This window comes from Symphalangus syndactylus, chromosome 1, assembly GCF_028878055.3.
Source record: "Symphalangus syndactylus isolate Jambi chromosome 1, NHGRI_mSymSyn1-v2.1_pri, whole genome shotgun sequence".
NCBI classification, from domain to species: Eukaryota; Metazoa; Chordata; class Mammalia; order Primates; family Hylobatidae; genus Symphalangus; species Symphalangus syndactylus.
Window position 1 is genome coordinate 101,338,866 of NC_072423.2, and position 24,267 is coordinate 101,363,132.

General features: G+C 63.2%; 1 protein-coding gene across 1 annotated transcript in view; it reads right to left on the minus strand.

Annotated features, from left to right (window-relative positions):
- Window positions 1-5,949: 5,949 nt before the first annotated feature.
- The window catches only part of MRPL23 (mitochondrial ribosomal protein L23), a 36,042-nt gene continuing 17,724 nt past the window's right edge, over window positions 5,950-24,267 (minus strand). The window contains exons 5-7 of the mRNA XM_063636099.1: window positions 17,100-17,299; window positions 12,868-12,876; window positions 5,950-6,019 (exon numbers count right to left, since the gene is read on the minus strand). Of these exons, the coding sequence (XP_063492169.1) occupies window positions 5,950-6,019; window positions 12,868-12,876; window positions 17,100-17,299 (279 nt within the window). The remainder of the gene's footprint in view (window positions 6,020-12,867; window positions 12,877-17,099; window positions 17,300-24,267) is intronic.

Here is a 24,267-nt window from a genome sequence, read left to right on the forward strand (position 1 = left end):
TCGGGCTCTCCCAAGAGGAATATTCTCCCGACAGGAGGAAGAGACGGCCCAGGGGTGACTGTGGGGAGCCATGGTGGCAGCTGGGGTCGTGGCAGATGGAAGAGAGGCTGGCGAGGTGAAGGCGCAGGGGTCAGGGCTCTGGGGCCCACATGCCTGTGGGAGCAGGCAGGCCCAGGGCTCTCTGCCACTCCTCACTCCCACTTGGCTCACAGGCTGGGCCCAAGGGTGGGGTGGGATGAGCAGGAGATGGGGCCCAGGGGGCAAGCAGGGCCCCAAAGACATTTAGAAAAACCGGTTTATGCAGGCAGCATTCAGAGCAGGCGGCGTGCATGGCGGGGGCCCTGGGAGCACAGAGAGGCACACGCAGGGCCCCCGAGGGGCTCCCCATTGGCCGGCAGTGACATCACCCCTGTGTCAACACTGTGATGTCTGCAGCTCCGGCCAGCCAGGGTTTATGGAGCGAGACCCAGCCCGGCCTGGGCCCTCACTCCCCAGGCCCACACACTAGCCCACTGTTCAGGGTCCGGGGTGGCGGCATGGCCTGGGGGTCCTGGCACCGCTGCTCCTCTGCCCACCCCAACTTCCCGGCATGGCGGCTGCCCCCTCTGAGCATCCCCAACCAGAAAGTGTGGGGCCGGCAGGCCTGCCCTCCTCCTCTTCTTCCCTCTAGAGAGAAACTTGGAGGTCCTGGGGCTGGGGGCGCTCATAGCCCTGTGACACAGGTGCATGGGGTCAGGGGGCCCAGAATAGCCTCTGGGAGGGACCTCAGGTGGGCCGACAGCTCTGGGCTTCAGGGGTCTGTCTGCACAGGGGCTAGCCCCTCCCAGATCTCTGTGAAGCCAGTACGGGCCTCCCCTCCTTGCCCCGTGCTCTGTCCAGTGCTGCCTGGACTGCACTGCGGGCCACTGGCAAGAGGGTGGACAGGGAAGGGCCGCCATGGTGCCTGTTCCTGCTCTCTTGGCTGTGTGGTCCCCTCCAAGTAGGGACAACCTTTCTGAGGGCTTGGGGGCACCCTGGGGTTGCCAGGGCCTCCCAGAGCCCTGCGAGCCCCTGGGAGGTCTGGCCTGATGCCCCCCTCTGCGTCCAGGGCAGGCTGTGGCCCAGAACCCCAGCTTCCCAGCAGGCCGGTGTGCGGTGATGACCCAGGAGGTGCCTCGCTTCCACTGAGGGGCCACCAACCTCTGCCAGGCCACAGAGACCCCAAGGAGTCTGAAGGCTGGAGACCCGGGGCCGGGACCAAATGGGCTTTTCCCACGGAGCCGCCCCCAGGCCCAGCTGGGGACACGTCCCCCTTCTCTCCAGACACACCCTGCCTGCCACCACGACACATTGGCCTGTTGGGGGTGTCTTTTAAGTGCTTGCCACTCTGAGGTGACTGTCCCTTTCCAAAGAGGTTTCTGGGGCCCAGGTGGGATGCGTCGGCCTGAGCAGGAGGATCTGGGCCGCCAGGGGCCGGGGACTGTCTCCTGGGGAAGGAAGTGCCTGAGAGCGTGCGTGCTGACCCAGGACTGTCCAGGGAGGCCCGTCTGTGGGGCAACCGGGAAGGGAGCGGCTGGAGAGGCTTGGCCGCCCCCGCCCTGCCTCCCATTCCTTAACTCCATGCCTGTCAACCTCTGTCACCCAGTGAGTGATGTCCAGGGGCCCTGGAAAGGTCACAGCATGTTTGAGCGGGGTGAGAGAGAGGGGAAAGGCGGGGGCAGGGAAAAGTACGTGGAGGAAGCTCTAGGCCCAAGGAGGGAGAAAGGGGTCTGGGAGGGAGGGAGCCCCTGGGGCCGCCAGGAAGGTCCCTGCCTGCTGCTGCCACCCAGAACCCTCGCCTCTTAGCAGCCCCCACAGCCCCAGCCTTTCTGGCCTGTGCCCCTCTCCCCCATCCCCAGCTCTCCTGTGCAACCAGGCCTTGGACCCAAACCCTCCTGTCCCCTCCTCTCCCTCTTCACCCTCCCCATGCAGTGGTCTCCAGCCTGGCTCTGCCCTGCCACAGGTCCCCTCCCCTCATTCCAGGCCTAGAGCCTCCAGTCCCGGTGGCCCCCCGCTCGAGGGTGAACGGCCTCACCCTGGGTCGTGGGACAGAGGGCACGTTCACCAAGAGTGGCTCCCAAGGGACACGTGGCTGTTTGCAGTTCACAGGAAGCATTCGAGATAAGGAGCTTGTTTTCCCAGTGGGCACGGAGCCAGCAGGGGGGCTGTGGGGCAGCCCAGGGTCAAGGCCAGGCTGTGGGGCTGCAGCTGCCTTGGGCCCCACTCCCAGGCCTTTGCGGGAGGCGGAAGGCAGGAGGCGGCAGCTGCACGGCGGCCCCAGGCGAGGCTCTCAGCCCCAGTCGCTCTCCGGGTGGGCAGCCCAAGAGGGTCTGGCTGAGCCTCCCACATCTGGGACTCCATCACCCAACAACTTAATTAAAGCTGAATTTCATGTGTCCTGTGGCTTGGGTAGACAAAGCCCCTGCCCAAAGGGGCTGCCAGCCTAAGGCAGTGGGGACAGCATGGGTAGCGGGCGATGGGGGAGATGGACAACAGGACCGAGGGTGTGCAGGACACTCATGTCACTCGTGCACGCCAATGGGGGGCATGGGAGGCTGGGGAGCAGACAGACTGGGCTGGGCTGGGCAGGAAGGATGGGCAGATGGGATCCCAAGGACATGGAATTTTGGACCTTCTGCCACTGCCCTCTCTGCTGAGCCTAGGAACCTCTGAGCAGCAGGAAGGCCTTGGGTCTAGAGCCTAGAAATGGACGCCCACCTCCACCTGCCCAGCCTAGACCCCCAGCATTGAAGGGTGGTCAGAAAAAGCTACCCAGACTTCCTGTGGGAGGAAGCCACTAATCGGGATGGACACCACCGCCCACTCCACCTGGCCCTGCCCAGCCCTGCCCAGTCCAGCCCAGCCCTGCCCTTCCCAGCCCTGCCCAGCCCAGCTCATCCCTGCCCTACCCAGCCCAGCCCTGCCCTGCCCTGCCCAGTCCTGCCCAGTCCTGCCTAGCCCAGCCCTGCCCTGCCCTGCCCAGTCCAGCCCTGCCCGGCCCAGCCCAGACCTGCCCAGCCCTGCCCTGCCCAGCCCTGCCCAGTCCAGCCCTGCCCGGCCCAGCCCAGACCTGCCCAGCCCTGCCCTGCCCAGCCCTGCCCAGCCCTGCCCTGCCCAGGTTTACCCAGCCCAGCCCTGCCCTGCCCAGGTCTGCCCAGCCCAGCCCAGCCCTGTTCTGCCCAGCTCAGCCCTGCCCACCCCAGCCCAGCCCAGCCCAGCCCAGCCCAGCATGCCTTCTCTGGCTGGAGAGCACAGGCTTGACCTTAGAAAGAGGCTGGCAGGGAGGGCTGAGGCCACCAGGCCACTGCGTGCTTACGGGTCAGACAAGCCCAGAGCCTGCTCCCCTGCCACCCGTCGGGGCTGTCACTGCCAGCATGCTGTGGATGTGCGTGGCCTCAGGGCTGCTGGCTCCAGGCTGCCCCTGCCTCGGCTCCCGAGGCCACCCCTCTTATGCCATGAACCCTGTGCCACACCCACCTCTGAGCTGTCCCCGCTCCTGCCGCCTGCACCCCCTGAGCAGCCCCGTGTGTGTTTCATGGGAGTTTTAGCAAGGAAGGGGAGCTCTTCAATCTTGCCAGTCGGGGCGCTGTCTGAGTAAGTGTCCCCGTGCTGTGCCCCAGTGTCCCCATCCTTTGGCAAACAGCCGTCGGCCTGTGGATCCTGCACTCCCATGCGGTGGGAGAGGGAGACCTGGGCTCACCTCAGCCTCCCCACAAGCCAGGGAGAGGGGCTGCCCAATGGCGGGAGGCCCCCATGGGTCCCAAACGGTAGCTGCCCGCACTCCTACCCAGGAACTTTGTCTGTGATGAACACCAACGAATAAGGAAGGGGGTGAGAAAGAAGGAAGGAAAGGCGGTGGGGGGCATTGCGGGGGGCGGGGAGGGTGTTTGGAAAGTTCCAGAAAAGAGTCACTTTACCAGAAAGGCCAGAAGCTCCCCGTGCCCCCCAGCCCCTGCTTGGCTCCGAGGTGAAGGACTTGGAGCATCGAGGCTGGCGTGGGGACCAGCTGTTCTCCTGGAGTTTGTTTCCTTCAGTTCCTTCCGGGCCTCGCCCTCCTCTTCCTGCCACACACACACTTTTTTCCTTTTTAAATTGTTTTATTTGGGGCCAGGTGTGGTGGCTCACACCTGTAATCTCAGTATTTTAGAAGGCCAAAGTGGGCAGATTGCTTGAGCCCAGGAGTTGGAGACCAGCCTGGGCAACATAGTGAGATGCCATCTCTACCAAATATCAGCCAGGTGCAGCGGCACGCACCTGTATTCCCAGCTATGTGGGAGACTGAGGTGAGAGGATCGCGTGAGCCCAGGAGGTTGAGGCAGCAAGCCATGATCACACCACTGCACTCCAGCCTGGGCAAGACAGTGACACCCTGTCTCAAAAAAAAAAAAGTAGAAAAATTTATTTTAAAAAATTGTTTTAACATTTGAGTGCTACAACTGTCCAAGGAGGAGCAGACGGCCAGTGTCAGACAGCCTGAAGCCTGACCGTCTGCGATCAATGGCCCTGCGGCCAGCTGTGTGCGGCAGTTTGGCCTGGCCTGATGCCTCTGTCCTTCTTGGCACCAGCTCACAGCCCGTGCCCATAACAGACCTGGGGCACGAAGGAAGGGCAGATCCAGCCCCCACCTGCCCTGGGTCTGAAGATCTCCCAGGAGGCTCCATGGGGTGCCTTGGGTGGGAGGGGCTGGCCAATAGCCTTGAGGAAGTGGCATGGACATGCAGAGAGGGGCATGTCCCAAACTCCGGGCGCTGTGGCCTCCAGCTGCCAGGAGGTAGATGTGCTCTGACTTCTGGGTTCCCACCACCAGAACTGCAGGGGATATGACAGCAAGCCAGACTTGGGGAGACATCTCTGCTCGAGTGCACATTGGCCTGATGACGACTGCTCTTGGGTTCACAGGTTCCAGGCTCCGCCCAGGAGCCTCATGCAAACTGGTCCCATTCTACACATGAGGAAACTGAGGCACAGGGTGATTACGGCTATCTTCTGCAGCCAGTAAGGTGACACACCAGGATGTGTTCCCAGGCCGCCCGCTGGGCTCAGTAACACAGTCTCAACTGCCCTGTGACACTGTGTGTGTCTGTGCTTGCGGGAAAGGTGACCAGAGTCCCCCTTTCCTCCACAAGATGAGCCTACCAGCAGGGAGACAGTCCTCAGGTGTGAGGATGAGCCTCGTGGTAGGCACAGAGAAACAGGAGGAACCTTCTAGAAGGTGAAGCCTCCCATGGCTGGGACTCTTGGAGAAGGGCAGATCTCTGTCCACTCCTGCCCACTCCCCAGCACAGACAGAGCAAGCAGGACAGAGGGCCCAAAGTCCCAGGATACTGCAGAGCTCAAAGGAGGGCAGAGAGCATCGCCCCACATGGGCGCCGGCGGAAAGGTGGGTGGGGTTCTCAGGGGCCCCTGGCCATCCTGAAGGTTGCCTCACAGAGGTGCGGGCTTCTCCTCCCTCCCACACACAGTGTCTCTGAGGATGAACTGCCGTGTGCCCGGCGGGGATGCCGTCCCTGGCCCTTGCTGGTGCCTCGGGGACGAGGTCAGCTGAGTCTGCTATCCTAACTCAGACACACCATCTAACTCTCCAAGTCCCTTCTCGGTGAGACGGGAGGCCTTGCACCCACCTCCCAGCCCCCACGCACCTGAGGGGGTCCCCGTTCCCCTACCCCGTGGCTCCACCACACCCCACGCATCCTACCTGAGGGACAGAGGGGACTGTGAGATGCTCCCCCCAAGGCTGGTTTTCCTCTTTCACCCATGATGGGCCCCAGCAAATTCTCACCTCCAGAGGCCAGGCCTGCCCCACAGGTCTTAGGAAACACAGCCCTACTTCCATCCAGCACACCAGCCCAAGGAAGTGCCTCGGGGTCCTGGGGCCCGAGGGGGGCCTGGCCTTGGTCTCACGGCGGTGGCTCCACCTGGAGAGGAGTGAACTCAAGCCAGGACGCCCCATCTCCACGACGGAAATGGTGTTGCCGGCTGCTCCCTCCTGGGGACTCTGGGCCTGGGGTTCCCATGGGAGTTGGGGGGATAGCTGAGTCCTGTGGAGGTGCCCCTCTCCTCCTCGCCCAGTGGAGCTTGGGGTGGGGGCAGGTGAAGACAGGGTGGGAAGCACGGGGCATTCCCCCTCCACACAGTGCTGAGAAACCAAGGGAGCATCCAGAAAACGGTGCCCGCTCCCGCGTGGAGGCGGGTATCACAGGCGCCAGCTCCAGGTGACCCTAGCCCAGCCAAAGAATCAGGGCCAGTGTGTGCCGCAAAGCCCGTGTCCGCTCCCTCCCGCCTGGGACCACTGTGTCGAGGGGAAGGGAGAGTGGTGGCCCTCACCTGATTCCTGAGGCCTGAAGTCCAAGCTCCCAGCCCTCAGGCAGGCCAGGGTCTAGACGCCACTGCCCCAAACACACCCCCCAGTCCCAGCCTGCAGGCTTCATGCAGGATCCCTCAGTGCACCTGGGGGCTGAGGAGAGTGAGCAGGGTGCAAAAGAAGCTTCATCGGGAGGGCAGACCCCACCCTCCTTGGACCCCCGGGGATGGTGTCCTGGGGCCTGGGCTCAGATGGACCCTGGGAGGAACGGTGCGGGGGCTGTTTTTTGCTCCAAGAGGACAAAGTGCCACATTGCCTCAGCAGAGGGCTGCCGAGCTGGGAGGACCCACAGTGCAAGGCCGCACAACCCCCCAGGAAGTCTCAGAGCCTTCAGGTTCCAGGCCAAGGCTATGGGCTGTGTGCAAACCTCACTGGAAGAAAAACCTTACAGCTCAGGAGGAGGGGCCCCACCCGCTCCCAGAGCCCATAAGGGAGGGGTGGTGCCCACATGAGGCCTGGGGAAGGGTTGGGGCTGAGACACCCCCTCACCGCCCCCAGATACCCCAGGCAGCCCCTCCCTCCACAGAGAGACCCACTGGGCCTGACCCAGGGATGGCCCATGGGAGAAAGACAGCTTCATGGGCCACTGGCCGGACCAGGTGGGTCTTTCCCCAGTTCTAGATGGCAAATGGGGTGGGGCCAGAGCCTTCTGGCTAGAGAAGACACTGGCCTGGCTGGTGTGGCAGGGGCAGCGAAGGAGGGTCAAAGGCCACTCTGGCCTGGAAGAGTCCCCAGCCACCTGGACAGGGGTAGCCAGGCCTGGTCCCTGCCCCCACTCTCCAAGGGGTCGGGGCAGCCGGGCAGAGCCAGTAAGTGTTTGTTTTCAGATGACATTTGTAAAGAAAAACAGCCTCCCACACTGCTTGACCCTGTGTCTGGAATGTGGGGAGGCAAACAGCTGTGCCCTTCCCAGACCCTGCACAGCCCCTGGTGGGGGCAGGGCCCTGGTGGGAGCAGGGCCCAGAGGTACAGCCTGGGGAGGCACCAGCCATTGCGGTTGGAGCTCGGCAGCTAGGCTCTGGGCTCTGTTCCGGGCCTCACTGTGTCCCCAGTGGGGTGCCGCCACCACCCCCCCAGCCTGGGCCCCGCCGGTCAGACACCCGCAGGGACAGCTTGTCTTGGCTAGCTGGCTACAGCACCTCGCTGGAGTCCAGCAGACACGCGCTCCCGTGCGCACGCTGTGCCCCAGGCCAGCCCTCATGCTGCTGCTCCTGTCAGGCCCCCTGCCTGCCGTGGGCTGCTGGCTGCCTTGGCCTGCCCCAGCTCTCTCTGCGCCCCTGCCTCCAGGGAGCCCTCCTCGAGGACTCCAGCCACCCAAGTTCAGCAGGGCCAGCCCAAGCCCCTGCCCCACCTGGCCTGTGTGGAGGGTCCTCAGCCCCCTGATCCCCTAGACCCTCCAGGCAGAGGCTGGGTCCCTGGGGCTCGGGGAAAGCCGGCTCCATGGTCCCTGGCCTGGATGACTTCCCGGAGGCCCGTCCCCTGCCACGTGCCTGGTGACCCTTGTTCCTGCCTGGCTGCCCATGGTCCTTTGTGCGACCCCCGCCCACAGCCCAGGAGCTGGGCAGGAGGCTCTGATTGGGCGGCAGCAGAGTCATCCTAGGGCTGCCCCTGACCCTGGCTCTGACCCTGTCCTGGAACCCGGTTTCCAAATCTTGCCTCACGCTTTCGCCAGACCCCCTTGGCCCCTTCCCCTGACCCTGGAATGCCCCTGGGGCTTCCTGGAAAGGGCCCCTCCTTTGCTCACTATCAAGTGCCGGACTTCACCAGCATTGACCATCCGAAGGTGCAGGGACACCCCCCAGTCCCTCTCCTGGGGGTCCCATCACCAGCTCCCCATGGGCGGAATATCATATCGGAAGAATTCTCTGCGCAGGTGCTCTGCCCCTTCAGGCACAGGTGAGGGCGGCTCAGGGGCCAGCGGCAGACATTGGTGCCTGCCCCTGTAGCGGGGTACCCCATGCTGAGACAGCGTGCACGGGGGACACTCTGGGCCTCGGTCCACCCTCCATGTGGCAAATGAGGTGCTCGGCGGGGCTTCTTAACCCTTCACCCTGGCCTTCCCACGGGTCCCTTCCCTTCCCCTTGGGGGCCCTGGCCCCAGGTCCCCAAGGCCTAGACCTGCCTCTGCCACCCTCAGAGCAAGGATGCGCTGCAGAGAGGGGCTGCGGCTCGGCCCCAGAGCTCCGGCTTCCTGTCTCCCAGCCCACAAAGCACTAAAGGCCATGGGTCCTGGGACATCAAAGGCCCGGGAAGCTCCTTGTGTTGAGTTAAGCATAGTGGAGCAGAGGCATGTAGCTGGCATTTCCCACGCTTACGACCACTCCGCTACGGGCTGGGGTGGGGCTGGGAATCAGCTTCCCCTGCACCCCTGCCATCCCTTGTCCAGAGGGACCCGTGGGAAGGCCAGGGTGAAGAGTTAAGAAGCCCCACAGAGCACCTCATTTGCCACATGGAGGGTGGACCGAGGCCCGGAGTGTCTCCCGTGCGCGCTGTCTCAGCATGGGGCACCCCGCTGCAGGGGCAGGCACCAACGTCTGCTGCTGGCCCCTGAGCCGCCCTCGCCTGTGCCTGAAGGCCCAGCACTTCAAGGGCTGCCAGGGCTGAGGACCTGTGCAGAGAACTCTTCTACACCCCACAGAGGAGGCTGAGGGGTGGAGGCAGCTGCGGGAGCCCCAGGGCCACCACACAGGCACGCCTGCCCCTCTCCTCGGAGGGTGTAGAAAGCTCTTAAATGGTGGAAAAACAAGGGCATGGCCACATTTCACAGGCACTGCTTAGAAGGTTCCAGAAGGAGTGAAACAATGGCATGGAGGGAGCGGGGCCTGGGCCGGTGGGGGCACAGGGATGAGGCCAGTGAAGGCCACGGGTGGGGGGGTGCCCTGAAGCCAACGACCCCATCCTTATCGCCTGTGTCTCTCTGCACACAGCGTCTCGTCTGCAAAGTTAGCTGAGCAAACGCCAGGAGCCAAGGGTCGAGGCAACGACATCCGTGGGGCCACTCCATACCCCCTCTGCCTGCCCCACCAAGACCTGCTTTCCTGGTTGAAATCCAACTCACAATTTGCCCCCGGGGGCCCAGCAGCCCTACCCAATGGAGCAGCTGCACCCACAGTGCCCAGCTTCCCAGGGAGACCGGGGCTTGGTGAGCCTTCCTGTCCCCACTGGAGCATGGCGGGAGTGATTTTCTGCTTCTGCTGCAGATCATCCTGTTGGGAACAGCTGTAATCACATTATCCCCAGTTATGCCTCCACTGGGCACTGGGGTAGGGACAGGACTGCCAGGACACAACTCCATTTACCTAACGCCAGTGGAGCCCTGGGGGCTCTCCTAGGTTCACGGGGAGGGGTAGCCATCTCTCTAGACCCAGGGACCCCAGGACTGGGGTAGAAAAGCACGGGAGAGTTAAGGAGTTAAGGCCAGAAGGGGCCAGTCCGGCCAAGTGGGGCAAAGCTGTCCACCGTTGGGCAGGGCATGACTGAGGGGCTGTGTGGGGAACAGCTGCTCATCTTACCCAGGCCCATGCCCGTGGTGAGCTGTGTGACTATCCCCAGGATCAGTCGGGAGGCTTGGCCCAGAGGCCTGTGCAGACCTAACAGCCAGCTCCAGCCCCGAGGCAGGGCAGCTGTGCTCCAGAGGGCTCCCAGGGCCGCACCGTCCCTCCCAGGTGGACACGCTCGTGGCACGTACGCCCCCACTCTCAGCCCTCTCCTTCACTGGATGGAGAGACTCGGGACCCCCAGAGGTGGGTGGCAGGCAGAGGAGGTGGAGCTGGTCTGAGATGCAAGAGGTGGCCCGTGGATTCTAGGAGCAACTGGTGGCCTCCAAGGTCCCCCACCCACTCAACACATGTTCCCAAACCCCATTTTGCAGATGAGGATGACAGGCTCAGCACAGGGGCCCATGTCTCTGTCACCAGGCAAGGTGGGGGGCTCTAGGGCCAGAATCTGGCCCCCACCTCCAGCCGGGGGTCAGAGGTCTCTGGTTAGCAGCCAAGGCGAGCGGGACACAGGCTGAGGGATGGGGACAGCTGCTCGCCCGGCACAGACAAGGCTCCCCTCCCCATGCTGGAGACCCCGGCTGCCCCATCAGTCACGGCCCACCCAGGACCATGCAATCATCCTCCACTTCTCCTAATCCTCCTGCCAGCTTCTTCCCAAGAGTCCAAGCAGTTGGATGCATTTTCTAAATTCTCAGGCCACTGCTGTTTCCTCCTCAAATTCCTTGCCCCCCACCCGTGGCCCCCTCCCAGCCATGGGAAAGGACTGCTGCGGCCTCCCCATAGGCCCGTGCACGGGTGGGGCTGCGTCCAGGCAGCTGTGAGGCACCGGGGACCCAGGGGTAAGAGCCCCGATTACAGGGGCGTCATGGGAAAGCGGCGAGGGGGTCCACCCAAGGCCCCCACCACAGCCCCACTCCACATCCTCCCCTCATCTCTGGCCCTGGAGAGAATCAGATGGGACCCCCAGCAGCAGTCACTTGAGTCCCACTGCCACCGGCTGTGCTGAGGATGCCCACTGGGCCATGCTGTGGCCACCTGGCTTGGAGTGTGGGCACCAAGGTATCGGCCCAGATCCCTACCCATCAGAGCACCAGCACAGGGCCGAGCCAGTGCCACAGAGCCCCTGGGCTGCACAGACACGTCCTGCACGTCCCACAGACCAGCCTGCCGGGAGGGAGGGGTGCTGCCCCGGGCTCCGTGCCCTCCCAGAAGGGGCTACAGTGGGGCTGCTTGCCAGGTGGTGGCTCTGACGCAGGAGAGGACAGATGGGCAGAGCCCGAGGGCAGCCCTGGCCAGGTGCGCACAGTGGTGGCTGTGACGCCCTCTCCCACGCCTGTCTCTGGGTCCAGGAGGAGTGATGATCTCCAGACTCCAAAGGACTAGGAACAGCCACAGGCTCGCTGCTGATAACGGGGCCTTCTCTGCCTGGTGGGGAGTGATGAGGCAAGACCGGATGGCAGGCCCCAGGCCTCTCCTCTCCAGGATAGCCATCATCTTCTCGCCTGTGCAGGTCTCAATCAGTCAGTGATTACACAACCAGCACTTTATCGCTGGCTGTGAAGATCTGGAGGACATGCGGGGCCCCGGGGCCACAGCCTTCCCGCATGGGTGAGCGGTGAGCGGTAAGCTGTGCAATTAGCCCTCAGGCCGTCATCGCCAGGCCCTGCCTTTGTTCCTCCACCTGCCGTCCGCCCGCAGCCTGGACAGCCTGCTCTTTCTCCCCCTCCACTCTGGCCCCTTCCTCCTCAGGGCCCTGACATGCAGCTATCTGGCACCTAGTTTCAATACCCTTTTCTTTCTTTCTTTTTTTTTTTTTTTGAGACAGTTTCACTCTTGTCCCCCAGGCTAGAGTGCAATGGCTCGGTTTCGGCTCACCGCAACCTCCGCCTCCTGGGTTCAAGCGATTCTCCTGCCTCAGCCTCCTGAGTAGCTGGGATTACAGACATGCGCCACCACGCCTGGCTAATTTTGTATTTTTTGTAGAGATGGGGTTTCACCATGTTGGTCAGGCTGGTCTTGAACTCCTGACCTCAGGTGATCCACCCGCCTCAGCCTCCCAAAATGCTGAGATTACAGGCATGAGCCACCGCGCCCTGACTTCTTTTCTTTTTCTTTTTTCCCGCCCTCAACTATCTGTTTCATTAAAAAATTCAGAATTCTCTCCCTGCCTGCCAGGATGGGACCCAAAACCAGGTAGCCAATGGGCCTGCCCGAGTTGTGGCCCTGAGCCTGTCGCCGACAAGTCACCCTACGTTTTCCATTCCACCATCCTCTCCCTGCACCTCAAGCACTGTGAACCCTCTCCCATCTGCCTGACCTCGCTGTCTCCAAAGGAGAACCTTTCTTATGCCATCTTGCCCTCTCTAGGCCCGCCGTCTGCCTGGGGGCTGCCCTGGTGGCTGCGCTGTGTCTCCCACTGCTATGCGCACGGTGCTGCCTGCTCTGTGCCTCAGAGGCACTGGAGCCCATGTGCTCGGGGGGTGTGGCCTCCAAACACTGTGAGTCCCCATATCTTGCCTCCGGAGGCCACAGCTGGCCTGGGCCAAGCCTGGGCCACTTCCTCTGCAGGGACCAAGGGCAGGGCTGCCTTGAGGGTTTCGGGGCAGGAGAGAGGGAACGAATCTCCTAGAGGCAGATGGGGGCCACAGGGAGGCTGGAGGCCTTGAACCCCACCCAGAGAGGCAGTGGAGCGATGTTGCCTGGCGGATGGGAGACAGCAGGCGGGTGCTCCAGGGGCTCCTCCCTCTTGTAGCACCTTGGACATGTTTTGTTTTATTATGGTGAAAATACGTAACAAAACTAGCCATTTTAGCCATTGAGCCATTATAGTCATTGAGCCACTGACCCACTGAGCCATTAAGCCATGGAGCCATTTTAGCCATTGAGCTACTGAGCCACTGAGCACACACATCAGTGGCACTCAGTGCATTCTCACTGCTGTGCAGCCATCGCCACCATCCACCTCAGAATTCCTCCCTCTTCCCAAACTGAAGCTCCCTGAAGGTGCCCAGCCTCTTTGCCAGTAGATGAGATGGGGAGGCAGCCCTGCTCGACCAAGGAGGCAGAAGTCTTGACTGTTCTCCCTACGGTCCCACAGGAAGCACCTGCAACAGGGCCCTGGCTGGACAGACGGCCACAAGGCGTGTGGTGCAGTGATCGGGTGCCCTGGCCTGGGCAGGAGAGTGGCGCCCTTGGCCTGCCCAGCCCCTGCCCTGAGGCCTGCCTGACAGCCGAGGGGAGCTTCACCTTCCAGCCTCTGGCTGTCATTAGCTGCTCCCGGTGGGAGGTAGGACTGGCAAGAGAGGCTCAGTCCCACAGCCAGTGAGGATCCAGGCTCACGTGGAACCACCTGGACCTCATTATTCTTAAGTGGTCCAGTCTGAAAGTTTGGGAAGAGGGGAGAAAACACTGCCAATCTCCAGGCCTGGGGAGCCCCACCCCCTCTTCAAGCCAGCACTGAAGCCCGGGGGGCTTCAGCCACAATGGAGAGCTGAACCGGGCCCACCCCAGGGCCCAGGAGGGGCATCTGTAGAGGGTTCAGCCCCGGAAGGACTTGGAGGTCAGGCAAGCCAATGGGAGTTCAGAGCTTAGGAGGGGTGAGAGGTCAGACTCTGGTCCTTTCTCATCACCTGGGGTCTGTCTGTCCTTCCAGAAGGTCACCTGGGGTGTCTACAGTCAAGGCCAGTCTGACAGGTGGGACGGTGCTTCCCAGCAACCCCACCCTGGGGAGAACCCTGCTGCCTCTCCCTGCTCTCCACCCCCAGCACAGGCCCCGGGAAGCCTCCAGCTGATGACGACGCCAGGACGGTGCTGAGTGGACTCTGGGGCCAGCATCACAAGTCACCCAGGACCCCAGACCATCCAGCCACACCCTAGGCTATGAGGAGGGGGAGCTCTGGGGAGGCTGGGGTGCCTTCAAGGTACATCCTAGCAACATCCTCCACCTGCAGAAGGGACACTCGGTCACAGCTTGGGGAGGATGTGCTCAGAAGACATAGGAAGGATTTGCTCAGACCCCATGGGGAGGACTTGCTCAGACCCCGTGGGGAGGACATGCTCAGACCCCAGGCAGGCATCATGAGTGTGCCCAGCCCAGACCCCAGGCTGGTAGCTCCTACCACACACGGAGCAGCAGAGGCTGGCAAGAGGGACTCAGGACTTGGGCTGGGGGCAGAGGGCCCTGCACGGCTCTGGGGTCCTGACCCAATTCTGCATTTCCATAGAGAGCTGCCTGGGCACCCGTGCTGAGGATCCCTGCACCCCCTGGTGTATCGGGGACCCTTCCCCCACCCCCCCACCCCCGCCGCTGAGATACAGGAATGTACAGGATGGCTGTGAGGGGAGAGGCAGGCCCAGGGCACAGTGGGCAGGGCTGGGCGGGGCTGGGGATCTGCAAGGGGTTGGCCCTGGAGATGGGACATGTCTGGACCCTCAGCGTCATCACCTCTATGTTTTGACCACTGAGCAAATATACACTAAATGAGACACAAATTAGCCAAGGGGACAGTCGACTCTGTCCTTTCTTCTTAATCCGTCTGGCTCAGGGTTTCCCAGCCTGGACAGCCTGTCCGAGCGGAAGGCTGCCCAAGGGCACACGGGCATCCGTCCGGGGACATTCAGGCAGTGACCAATCCCTGGCCGCCCTGGTGTGTGCCCGGCACTGTGGGCCTTTTCCCAGCCAGCCAGTGGGGGAGCGGCCGCTGTGGGTCCCTGAGTCTTAGCGAGATGGTCAAGGATGGGACAATGATGGAGACCCGCATGCGACCACATCCATGGGTAAAGGAGGCAGAACGGAGGACAGCTCTGCCATCCCCTCAGCCGCGCCATGAGAAGCAACCCCTTCCCCTAAGGCCCCAGCACCAGCCTGGAGGCCACCATGGGCTGGAGCCCAGCACAGCCACCATCGCATCTTGGCTGTCCAGCTCAGGACAGGTCAGTTCCAAGGCGTCCAGGCTGGAGCTCTGGGGGCGGAAGAGCACAAGCTCCTGAGGAGCCTCTGGTCCAGCCCTGGCAGCGGAGGGCCAGGTGAGAGCCTGTCGAGGGCTCTGAGGACTCCAGGAGGGACCGGCTAAGGACACCGGTGGGGGTAATACCTCCCCCTCCAATGGCCGCTCGCAGGAGGCAATTCCCAGAGCCCCGCTCCATGGGCCACCAGGTACCCAGAGCCTCATTTAGAAATGGCAATCCCTCCCCACTGGCCCCCGCTGGGATCCTGGTGCTCCAAACGTCCTGCTGTGGTCCCAGGGAGGAGCAAACCCCCTCCCAATCAGGAAGCATCCTCAACCCCATCTAATTCCAGATGCTGCCTCCCACCTTGGCTTTCCAGGAGATGGAGAACAGAGCCGGCCTCTCCCCAAGGCCCCGAGGCCCAGCAGGGCACTCCTCCGAGCAGATAAGCCACCCCTGCTCCCAGGAGAAGCAAGCCCCTGCCCAGGCTCTGCTGCTGCTAATTGGCCCTTGGGATAAGCAGACCTGTCCAGGAAAGAACCCTCTCCCTGATCTCCCGGCCCCAGCCCCATCCGGCTGGGAGTTCTGACTTAAGCAAATAATCAGTGCAGGGAATTGAAGGTTCAACAAAATCGCCCACCAGGAATCTGGCCTTCGTTCCTCCACCCTCCTCCTCCTGCCTCTGCCTGGGGTCTTGAGATCAACAGCAAGGCTTTGCAGTCGTAGGGGCTTCCCCCGGACACCCTCCAGCCTCAACCCAGAGGAGATGGGTGCCTGGGCTGTGACCTCTCACACAAGAGGACCAAGCCCAGAGAGGAGACGGGGAGCCATGGGCCCAGTCAGCTGGGGTCTGTGATGGACTCAGTGGCGTCTGGCCCTCCTCACTCCAAGGGGAGCTGGGAGCCGACCCAGTGAGGGAGGCTGTCCTGGGAAAATGACCGGAATCAGGGAATGGCCCTGGGGCTCCGGACCTCTTCTGATGGAGTTATTCAAGGCCCCTTGGCAGGGCCGGGCATCCTCTGGGCCCCAGGGGATAAGGTCCCCTCACTCCACCACAAAACAGCATCTGGGCACCTACCTCTTGGCCATGGGCAGAGCAAAACTCTCTCCTAGACCCCAGTGCCCAGAGCCCTGGCCTTGAGAGGGAGCTGTGCATCCTCAGGAGCCCCCCCGGGCTGCCCCCCACCACCCTGCAGGCAGCTCACCCTCCCACCCCACCAGCTGCAAAGTGCAGACGCATGTCTTTTACACGTGTCTTTTCCATCCCCAAATGTTTGTTCTGCGCCTGCTTCAGGAGGGCAGTCTGCCTGCTCACAGCCCAGCCCTGCCCGAACTCCTGGCCATGCATGGAGACACACGGGCGTTAGAACATGGCATCCTGGTTCCCTTCTATGTTCAGGAAGACGACACCCATCTGGCTGAGGGGATAGCAGAGCCCCTCTCCCCACAGCCCCCTCTGCAGTGCAGCTCTCCTTTCCTCTCCCTCGTGCCTCTTCCCGAGGGCAGCCCCTTCTTTCCATCAGGATCACCCTTCCTGGGCCTCCGGGGTGCACCGGGCAGGCGCTGTTTCCCCCAAGCCCTCCCTTCCTCCCTCGGGGTGGGGCCCTTTCCTCCAGGCTCTTCTCTGTCTCCTGGTCTCTGCCATCTCCCAAAACCCATTCTATTTCTCTACATGTCTACCTTGTCCCCCACCTGTCCCCATTCTCCTAGTCTCCCGCCTGCCAGGCCGGCCCTGGCACCAGCCACTTGGCAGCCTCCTCCTCCTCCCAGAACCTTCTCTTTCCTTCCTGGTCCCATCTCAAACTGCAGCAAGCTGGTCGGAAGGGGAGACCAGGCTGAAAGGAGCTCTGGGCCACGGAGATGGTGGCCAGGGGAGGTGTGGGAGGTGGGAGGGCAGGCGGGCCAGGTGGGGAGCAGGGCATCTTGCCATGGGAAGGGCTGGAGGAAACACCGCATCCAGGGATAGCCACAGCTCACCTGGAGCCCCTGAAGGTCTTGCTTTTAGAGCCGGGCGGGGCTGCTGTGTGGCCAAGCGGGGTGAGTGGCCCCATCCCGGGTCCTGGGCTCCTGGCGTCTGCCCTGGAGCTTACCATGTTGCAGTACTGCGTGGCCATGCATTGCTGCTGTCTTCACTGTATGACCGGGGGCTCCCTCTGTGCCCCTCAAAGCCCCAACTTGCCTAGACTTTGGGTCTGCAGCTGGCACATGGGAATCTTCCCACATGGCAGCATAGGGGGACTATGGAGCTGATAGCAAGGCTGCCAAGGTCTTACTTGAGTAGAAGACTTCCATCCTGAGCGATCCTGTTGGCCGGTCCTCTGGATCCAGCCTTCCTGGGGCTGCGGCCACCCACAGGGCTCCAAGCAGGTCTGGAGTCCCTGGTCCCCCAGGTTGTCCACCCCTTGCTGCAGCTGCTCTGGAAACAGAGGGTGCTGCCCTGGTCATTTTGCTCCTTGCTGGGTGTCTGGGAGGGCTGCGAGGGGAGGAAGAAGGGCAGGGAGAGGTGAGAGACCCGAGAGAAGGGGGAAGGAGTCTCAAAGGAGGGGAGGGAGGGCCGGCCAGCAGTGTGGCGCAGTGTGCAGGAGGGGAACATGGCGGTGCCCGGCATGAGGTGGGGTGCGGGGCAGCCCTGGAGCCCTGGCTGCCTCTCCCTGCCGTGGGTCCGGCACTAGCTAGCCAGCTGAGCTTGCTGTGTTTGGAGTCTGCAGAAAGTGCTGGCCCGCCAAGCCCCACAGGCCAAGCCAGGCCCGAGGGACAGGAAGGAGCATGGGGCCTTCACTCCCTGCCCAGCCCGGGGCACGGCCGGCCCATCTCCCATTTCCAGGGCATCCGGGGACGGGCACGCCCCGGCTACTTACTGCCCTGCCACTGGAGGTTAGCATCCTCCCTCGTCCGGTGCCCTGCCCAGGTGGCTGTTACCTCCCCTACCTCCTCCAAGACCCTGAGCAGGGGGAGAAAAAAGTGGATGGAGGCACCTGACCCTCCTGACCTGAGTGTGGTCCCTGCTTTGTTCCCCCTTCCTCTGCCCCCAGTTCTCACTGCGAAGGAGGAGAGGGCTCACCTGGGGTGGCCCCACGTGCTGCCAGCCTTGGTCCAAGACTGCAGAGAAGGGGCCCTGAGGAGGTGGGGAGGAACTCAGAGGCAGACCCCGAGGGTCTTCCCTGAAAGAGGAGGGCGGGTGGGCAGCAGGAAGATCTGGGATTGTGCCCTCAGCTGCCATCTCTGTCCTGACATGTCACCCGCTAAGGGTCACAGGCCAAGGAGGGACTGGGCAATGTCTGGGAGCCATAGAGTCGGGATGGCCTGGCCAGGCTGGGTGTGGGGGTCTGTTGGGGATCCTAGGTGAGCGGAAGGAATTGGGAGTGGACCTGGGCCCGAGGCAGGTTGGGTGGCTGGTGCAAGGCAGAGGGCTGGCCCCGGGGGCATTCTGTCCTGGCTCCCCTGTCCCCTCACCCAGTTCGTGAGCATCCCTCGTGGAGCGGGCCCCAGGGAGATCACGGGGGGCAGGCAGATGGAGTGCAATATCCTCCAAGGAATGTGTGTTGTGAGGTGGTGGAGGGCAGGGCCTGAGAGGCCCCGGCTGCAGAGCAGGACGCTGGAGGGCGCAAGGCAGCCGAGCCAGGGCCCGGGGCAGCCAGAAAGTGGCACTGTGTTCTTTTGGGCCGGACCAGAGCCCAGGCAGTGTCAGGAGGTGGATGGTGTGGAAGAAAGAGGAGTTCCAGGGGTGCACTGGGGGGCCCTTTGTGCGGCTGGAAGGTGGAGGGGCGCTGGGTGGAAGGGCTGGCATCGGGCTGGCGGCTTGGGCTAAGGCAGCCTTGCAGGGGCTGGCTCCTGAACCCACGCACAGCGAGAAGTATGGGCTGGAGCGGCCACAGCATTGGGGAAAGACAGATGGGAGGGCTGGACAGGAAGCCGGGCTGTGGCCAGGCCAGGGCCCCAGGAGGACAGGGACAAGTGGTGGACGTGAGGGTGCAGAGGAGCAAAGTCACCAGGACCTGGCCTGGATCGGGATGCTCAGGAGGCTGGGGACACATGGAGGAAGGCACTGGGGAGCCCAGCTGGCTGCCCCACCCCTGCCACCCTCAGGTCCCTCTGCCCGCCAGGACTCCCAGGCTCCATCAGGTGCTGCAGCACCCTGGCTGCAACATAACGAGGTGGGACAGGGTCAGCAAGGTGACTTCTCATGCCCCAATGTTTGCAAATCCCCAAAATGACCTAATAGACAAGCTCAAGGCTGGATTTTCCAAGAGGGCCCCTTCAAGTACCAAAGGACACAAAGAGCAGGCCCTTCTGAGTCTGTGGCCCGCAGATGGCAACACGGGCCCGGGACCCCAGGACCACCTTGGGCACAGAGCGGCTGGGCCCAGGAGGCTGGCCTCTCCGGGGATTCCACAGCTGGCCTGTGGGGCTCCAGCAAATGCGCACAGGGTTTTCCAGAGCCCCGCACAGAACAAAGAACAAAATGGGGAGAGCAGGGCCTGGGCTGAGCGGACCCCAGGCGGGTGGGCGGAGGGGCGCAGCGGCATGGCGCCCACTGTCAGGTCGAGGGCAGCTGCAGGGGGCTGGGCTGGAGCAGACCCAGGGTGGGGGTGGGGGCTGGAGGAGGCTCTCACGGCCGGAATCAATAACTCACGCTGGGGGAGGGCGGGAGACGTTTGTGGCAGAGCAGGGAGGGGTGCCGGACGGGGTGTCCCTCCACCCCCAAGTTCAAAGTTTTATGGCAAGCAGGCTTGACTTCCTCCCGCGTCCCTCCTCTCCAGGTGTTATTTGAAAAAAATACTTTTCAAACTACATGCTGAAAACTTCAGCATGAAAATTTAATGTCAGAAACTCTGTAATCTCTTTCCCAGAGATAAGACCCAGCCCCTCAAGGAGGGGCGAACTCGATCCCTCTAACACAGAAAGCAGACGCCAGGCCGGGAAGGCAGGGGCCTGGCGGCCTCGCTGGGGGAGGCTCAGGCTCGCGCTCCCTCCCTCCCTCCCACCCGGGGCTGGGAGGGGGTGGCTGAGAGAGGCCCTGCAGGGATGGAGCTGCATGGCTGGGGCGAGGGGTCCGGCAGGAGGGGCCGTCCTAGTGCAGCCTGCAGGCTTCGGGCCTTTGGGAAGCACATCCTGCCGCTGTCCCGCGTGCACCCCGCTCCCCGGAACTTGGAGTGGGCGCCGCTGCTGCCAAGGCTCGGGTTTCCATGACGCCTGAGGCCCCTGGCCCTCTCACTCAGACCCTAATTTAGGCCTCGCAGAGGGCTCAGGTTGTGGACAGCTAAGCTGGGGAAGGACAACGTGGCCACCACCGCCCACGGCCTTTCTGACCGGCAGCGCTGCCCTGGGTTGGGTGGTGGGGGTGTCCTGCACACACAGAGTTCCTGAGGACAAGCCTGGGTGTGGGGGTCTTGGACTCTGAGCTGCCAGGCCCGCCAGGTCCTGGCCTCAGGGAGAGGGGAACAGAGCTGCCACACACCCGGCTCTTGACTCGATTTCTCTGTGGGTGACAGACATAACTTCTCCAAGCTGTTTCCAACAGCCCCCACCCTGAAGACGGCCTCCACCTCAGACATCAGACAACGCCCCGAGCCCCCCCTGCCCAGGGCCGGGAGGGCAGGCTGCCCGGAAGGAGGGTGGGGCTGCCCGGGGGCTGGGTGTGCGCTCCAGACCTGTGTTCTGGGACTGCATTCCGGGGGAGGGGGTGGTGGGAAGGCGCCATGTGGAGCAAACCGGCTGGGCTGGGGGCAGGAGGCCCCCCAAGCGGGGAGAGGGAGGCGTCCGTCCGACCGACCGCACTGCTCTGCTGCCCCCACCAGGCAGGCCGAGGCCGGTGTCCCTGGAGACCGGGACGTGGTGGCCCAGCCCAGCACTCCTGAATGAGCCTGAGACCCCCGTGTCCTGAGAGGCAGGGGGCTCCTTTGTAGCGGAAGGAGACAGAGGCCTCCTAAAGGGGCCGAACGCTTGCCCAAGGCGCTAATCGCCTGGAAGCTTCCAGAATGTGGGTGTGGGAGAGGCCAAACTGCTTTCTCCCCAAAACCCAAGATCCTGGGTGACCCTGAACCCGGGCCTGGGGACTTGGCCATGTCTGCCCAAGCCCCCTACCGGCCCCCACATGTGCTTTGCGTGGTCCGAGCCCGGCGGGCAGGGCAGGGCTGGCTTGAGGCTGCCGAGAGGGTTTCTCCCCAGCCGTCCTGCCCCCTCCAGGGGACATGGGGAGCCAGACTGGTCTGTTGTCCTGTGTTTGCCTGCCTCTCCCGGTGTTGCCGTGGTGATGACACCAGTCATGGCTGGGAGGGGTCATACCTCAGGTGGACCAAGAGTCCTGCGTGTCCACCACAGACGGCACCCCCTCAGGATGCCCACGCCCTGGCCCCCGGCCCCCAGGCCTTGTCGAGAATGTTCCATGAGCCTGATGGACAGGCACGAGGTCCAGCGTGTGAGGCCCAGCCCGCTGCTCCGGCGCCTGCCCCTGCATCCCCACAGCACCCCGCCCGGCCACCCTGTTTGTCCTCGGGGGCCCCCCAGCCGTCTCAGGTCCAGGCTGCCGGGTGTGAGAAGCGCCCTGAGTTTCTGCTGTGTCCCTGCACCCTGACGAGGAGCGCTTTTCTTCCTGCACTCACAGCCCCACACAGCCCCTCCATGCCCCAGGGTCCCCCAGCCAACCAGGGTCCTATCTGCTGCCTGCGGCTGAGCCTGCGGCGGGGGACCCCAGGCAAATATGAGGCAGCCTGGGGAGAAGGTGGCCCCTGCAGAAGCTGCTGCCCGCGTGCCCCCGCGCCATGCTGCCAGGAGAGGCTCGGACCTCAACAACTTGGGGGTGGCAGAAATGGTCTCCGCACGACCAGTGCAGCCCCTTCTCAGCCCCTTCCTGGGGGGTCCAGAGGGCCTAGCAGCTTCCCTGGCTGGGGGCTGAGGGGCCTCTGGGCGGCGACTCTTGGAAAAGTCTGAGGTCAGAAGAGTTCAGAAACAGCCGTGCTGGCTGGGTCCTCTTGACTGATGTGGACAACTGTGTCCCATCTCCCTGAGCTATTTCTGTTTTCGCAGGAGTCAGGGGAGGGCTGGAACTCTGGCTTCCCGGCATCCCGGCGGGCAACCAGATACCCTCAGATAAAGGGCATTCCTGGAGGCCTTCATCACGCTCCCCAGGCAGCTGCTGGCCCCTCACCCTGCACAAGTGGCCACGTCCTCCCTGAGCCCCGAGGGGGGCTCGGAACACATAGTTTCCCTGTTATGTACCAGCTGAGAGGCCCCGGGTGGATTTAGCTGGGGTGAGGCCCAGGGGCCCAGGCGAGCAGGGGATGTTCTGGTAGGGAGGACATGGCTGAGATGGGAAGAGCAGCTGGTCCTAAGCCCCACAGGGCCCCCTCAGGGCCCCGAGCCTGGGTTTTATTTTGGGAGGCACCTTCTAGAGCGTAAGCTGCCTCATCCCGCGGGCACGCATGGGGTCGCCCAGGACCTAGGGGATCCTTCAGCCAGCTGTCCAGCTCCGGGACTCTGGGTTCCCAGGAACCCTTGGGGGCTGATGCTCTGAGCATGTTTGCCCCGCAGTGTTCTCAGCCACACCTGCACCCTAGCAGGATGCCAGAGGGCTTTTCCCAGACTTCAGAGCTGAGGCCCGGGCCTGGCGGGCGCCCCCTCCTCCAGCAGGACGGGAACCAACCATTCACTCAAGCCACAAGCACCCCATGGGCTGCCCTGAAGAGCTGTTGGGAGGAGAGGGTCCATGATCCCAGGCTCTGAAGACCTCTGTGCCCAGCAGCGGGGCCTCTGGAGGGTGAGGAGGGATGCGAATTAGGAGCAGTCCATTGCCGGCTGGTGGGGTTTGTTTTGTTAAACCGAAAGAAAAACAGCAGCAGCAGCACAGAGCCCCGGGGCAGCTGACCTCCTGAAGCCAGGCAGGGTGCCTGGGCAGGGCCCCAAAACCACAGAGGAGCCCCAGCCAGCCCTCTGGGGAGCAGGGTCAGGCACCCCGACAGAGTGTGACCAGGACACACGACCCGGCGGCCCTACAGCCCCCCAGCACCTCCTCACTGGGGACCAGCCTGGCGGCAGGAGGCAGCCCTGGGGGTTGGGGACATAGTCCCGAGGAACGCTAGGACCTGGAATGCTCCTTAAGGGAGTAAGACACCCCTGGGGGGCAGAGCTAGGTCCTGACCAGGGTGGGGGCCATGGAGGAGCTGAGCTGGCTCCAATCGGTGCATGGCTGGCTGTCTAGGGGCAGCACAGAGGGAGGTCCCATCCCAGGCCAGCAGTGGCAATGCCACCTCTGAAAAACGGCCCATGCCATGAGGCCTGAGCCTCCGGTGCCCTTGCCTGGCATGCTCTGCCACACCGTGGCCGCACGAGGGACAGACAGCGCAGGACAGAGCCCCACCTGGCAGGGAGGTGGCGGGTTTGCCACGCGCCAGCAGGCACCGGGGGAGGAGGGGCTGGGTATCAGCGGCAGGGACCCTCGGGGCGAAGCTCGATGTGAGGCGGGCTTCTTCTGGAGGCCCATGTCTCCTGGGCAAGCATTATCATCTCCACATTTTATTTTATTATATTATTATTTATTTATTTATTGAGACAGAGTCTTGCTCTGTCACCCAGGGTGGAGTGCAGTGGTGCAGTGGTGCAACCTCCACCTTCCAGGTTCAAGTGATTCTCCTACCTCAGCCTCCCGAGTAGCTGGGATTACAGGCGCCCGCCACCACACCTGGCTAATTTTTGTATTTTTAGTAGAGATGGGGTTTCTCCATGTTGGCCAGGCTGGTCTCGAACTCTTGGACTCAAGTGATCCACCCACCTCAGCCTCCCAAAGTGCTGGGATGACAGGCATGAGCCACTGCGTCTGGCCTCATCTCCACATTTTAGACACATCAAGACAAGGTGGCAGCCAAGGGCCTCAGGGTTGCAAGGCAGCAGCTCAAAGTGGAAACCCGGACTCCTGGCCCCTCACCCAGGCCGCACACCAACAGCCAGGCCTCCCTCCCAGAAGCCGCCACTAGGCCCACTCCTGGGCCCCAGCTTCCTGTGCTCCTGGTCCAGGCAGTGGCCATTGTCTGCCAGCCATTAGGAACCAGCTGGGGGAAGTGCCATGCCCCAGCCCCTGGGCAGCCCGTGTGTCCCCCCTATACCCGTGGGCAGGGCCCTCGAGTCCCAGGTCCCAGTGGCCGGCCATCGGTCCTCTCACTAACCGCAGGATGGACACTGAAGGCCAGAATGGTGGGGGCCCTGGGGGCCACCGGAAAATCTCACCCACCATGGCCCAGGCCCATGGGTGTTCTGTGGCTCCAGCCTGTGGCTCGGGGTGGGGGGTTGGGGGGCTGGGTTTTCTGACCCCGGTGGTGGTGAATGAACAGCAGACCCCTGTCTACGCCCCTGGCCTCCTGGCTCGCTGGCCTTCCTAATGAGCGTGTGTTTCCAGAGCCCTTTGATCTGGGACTTTAATGACCATCCCCTACCGAGGAGCCACCGATC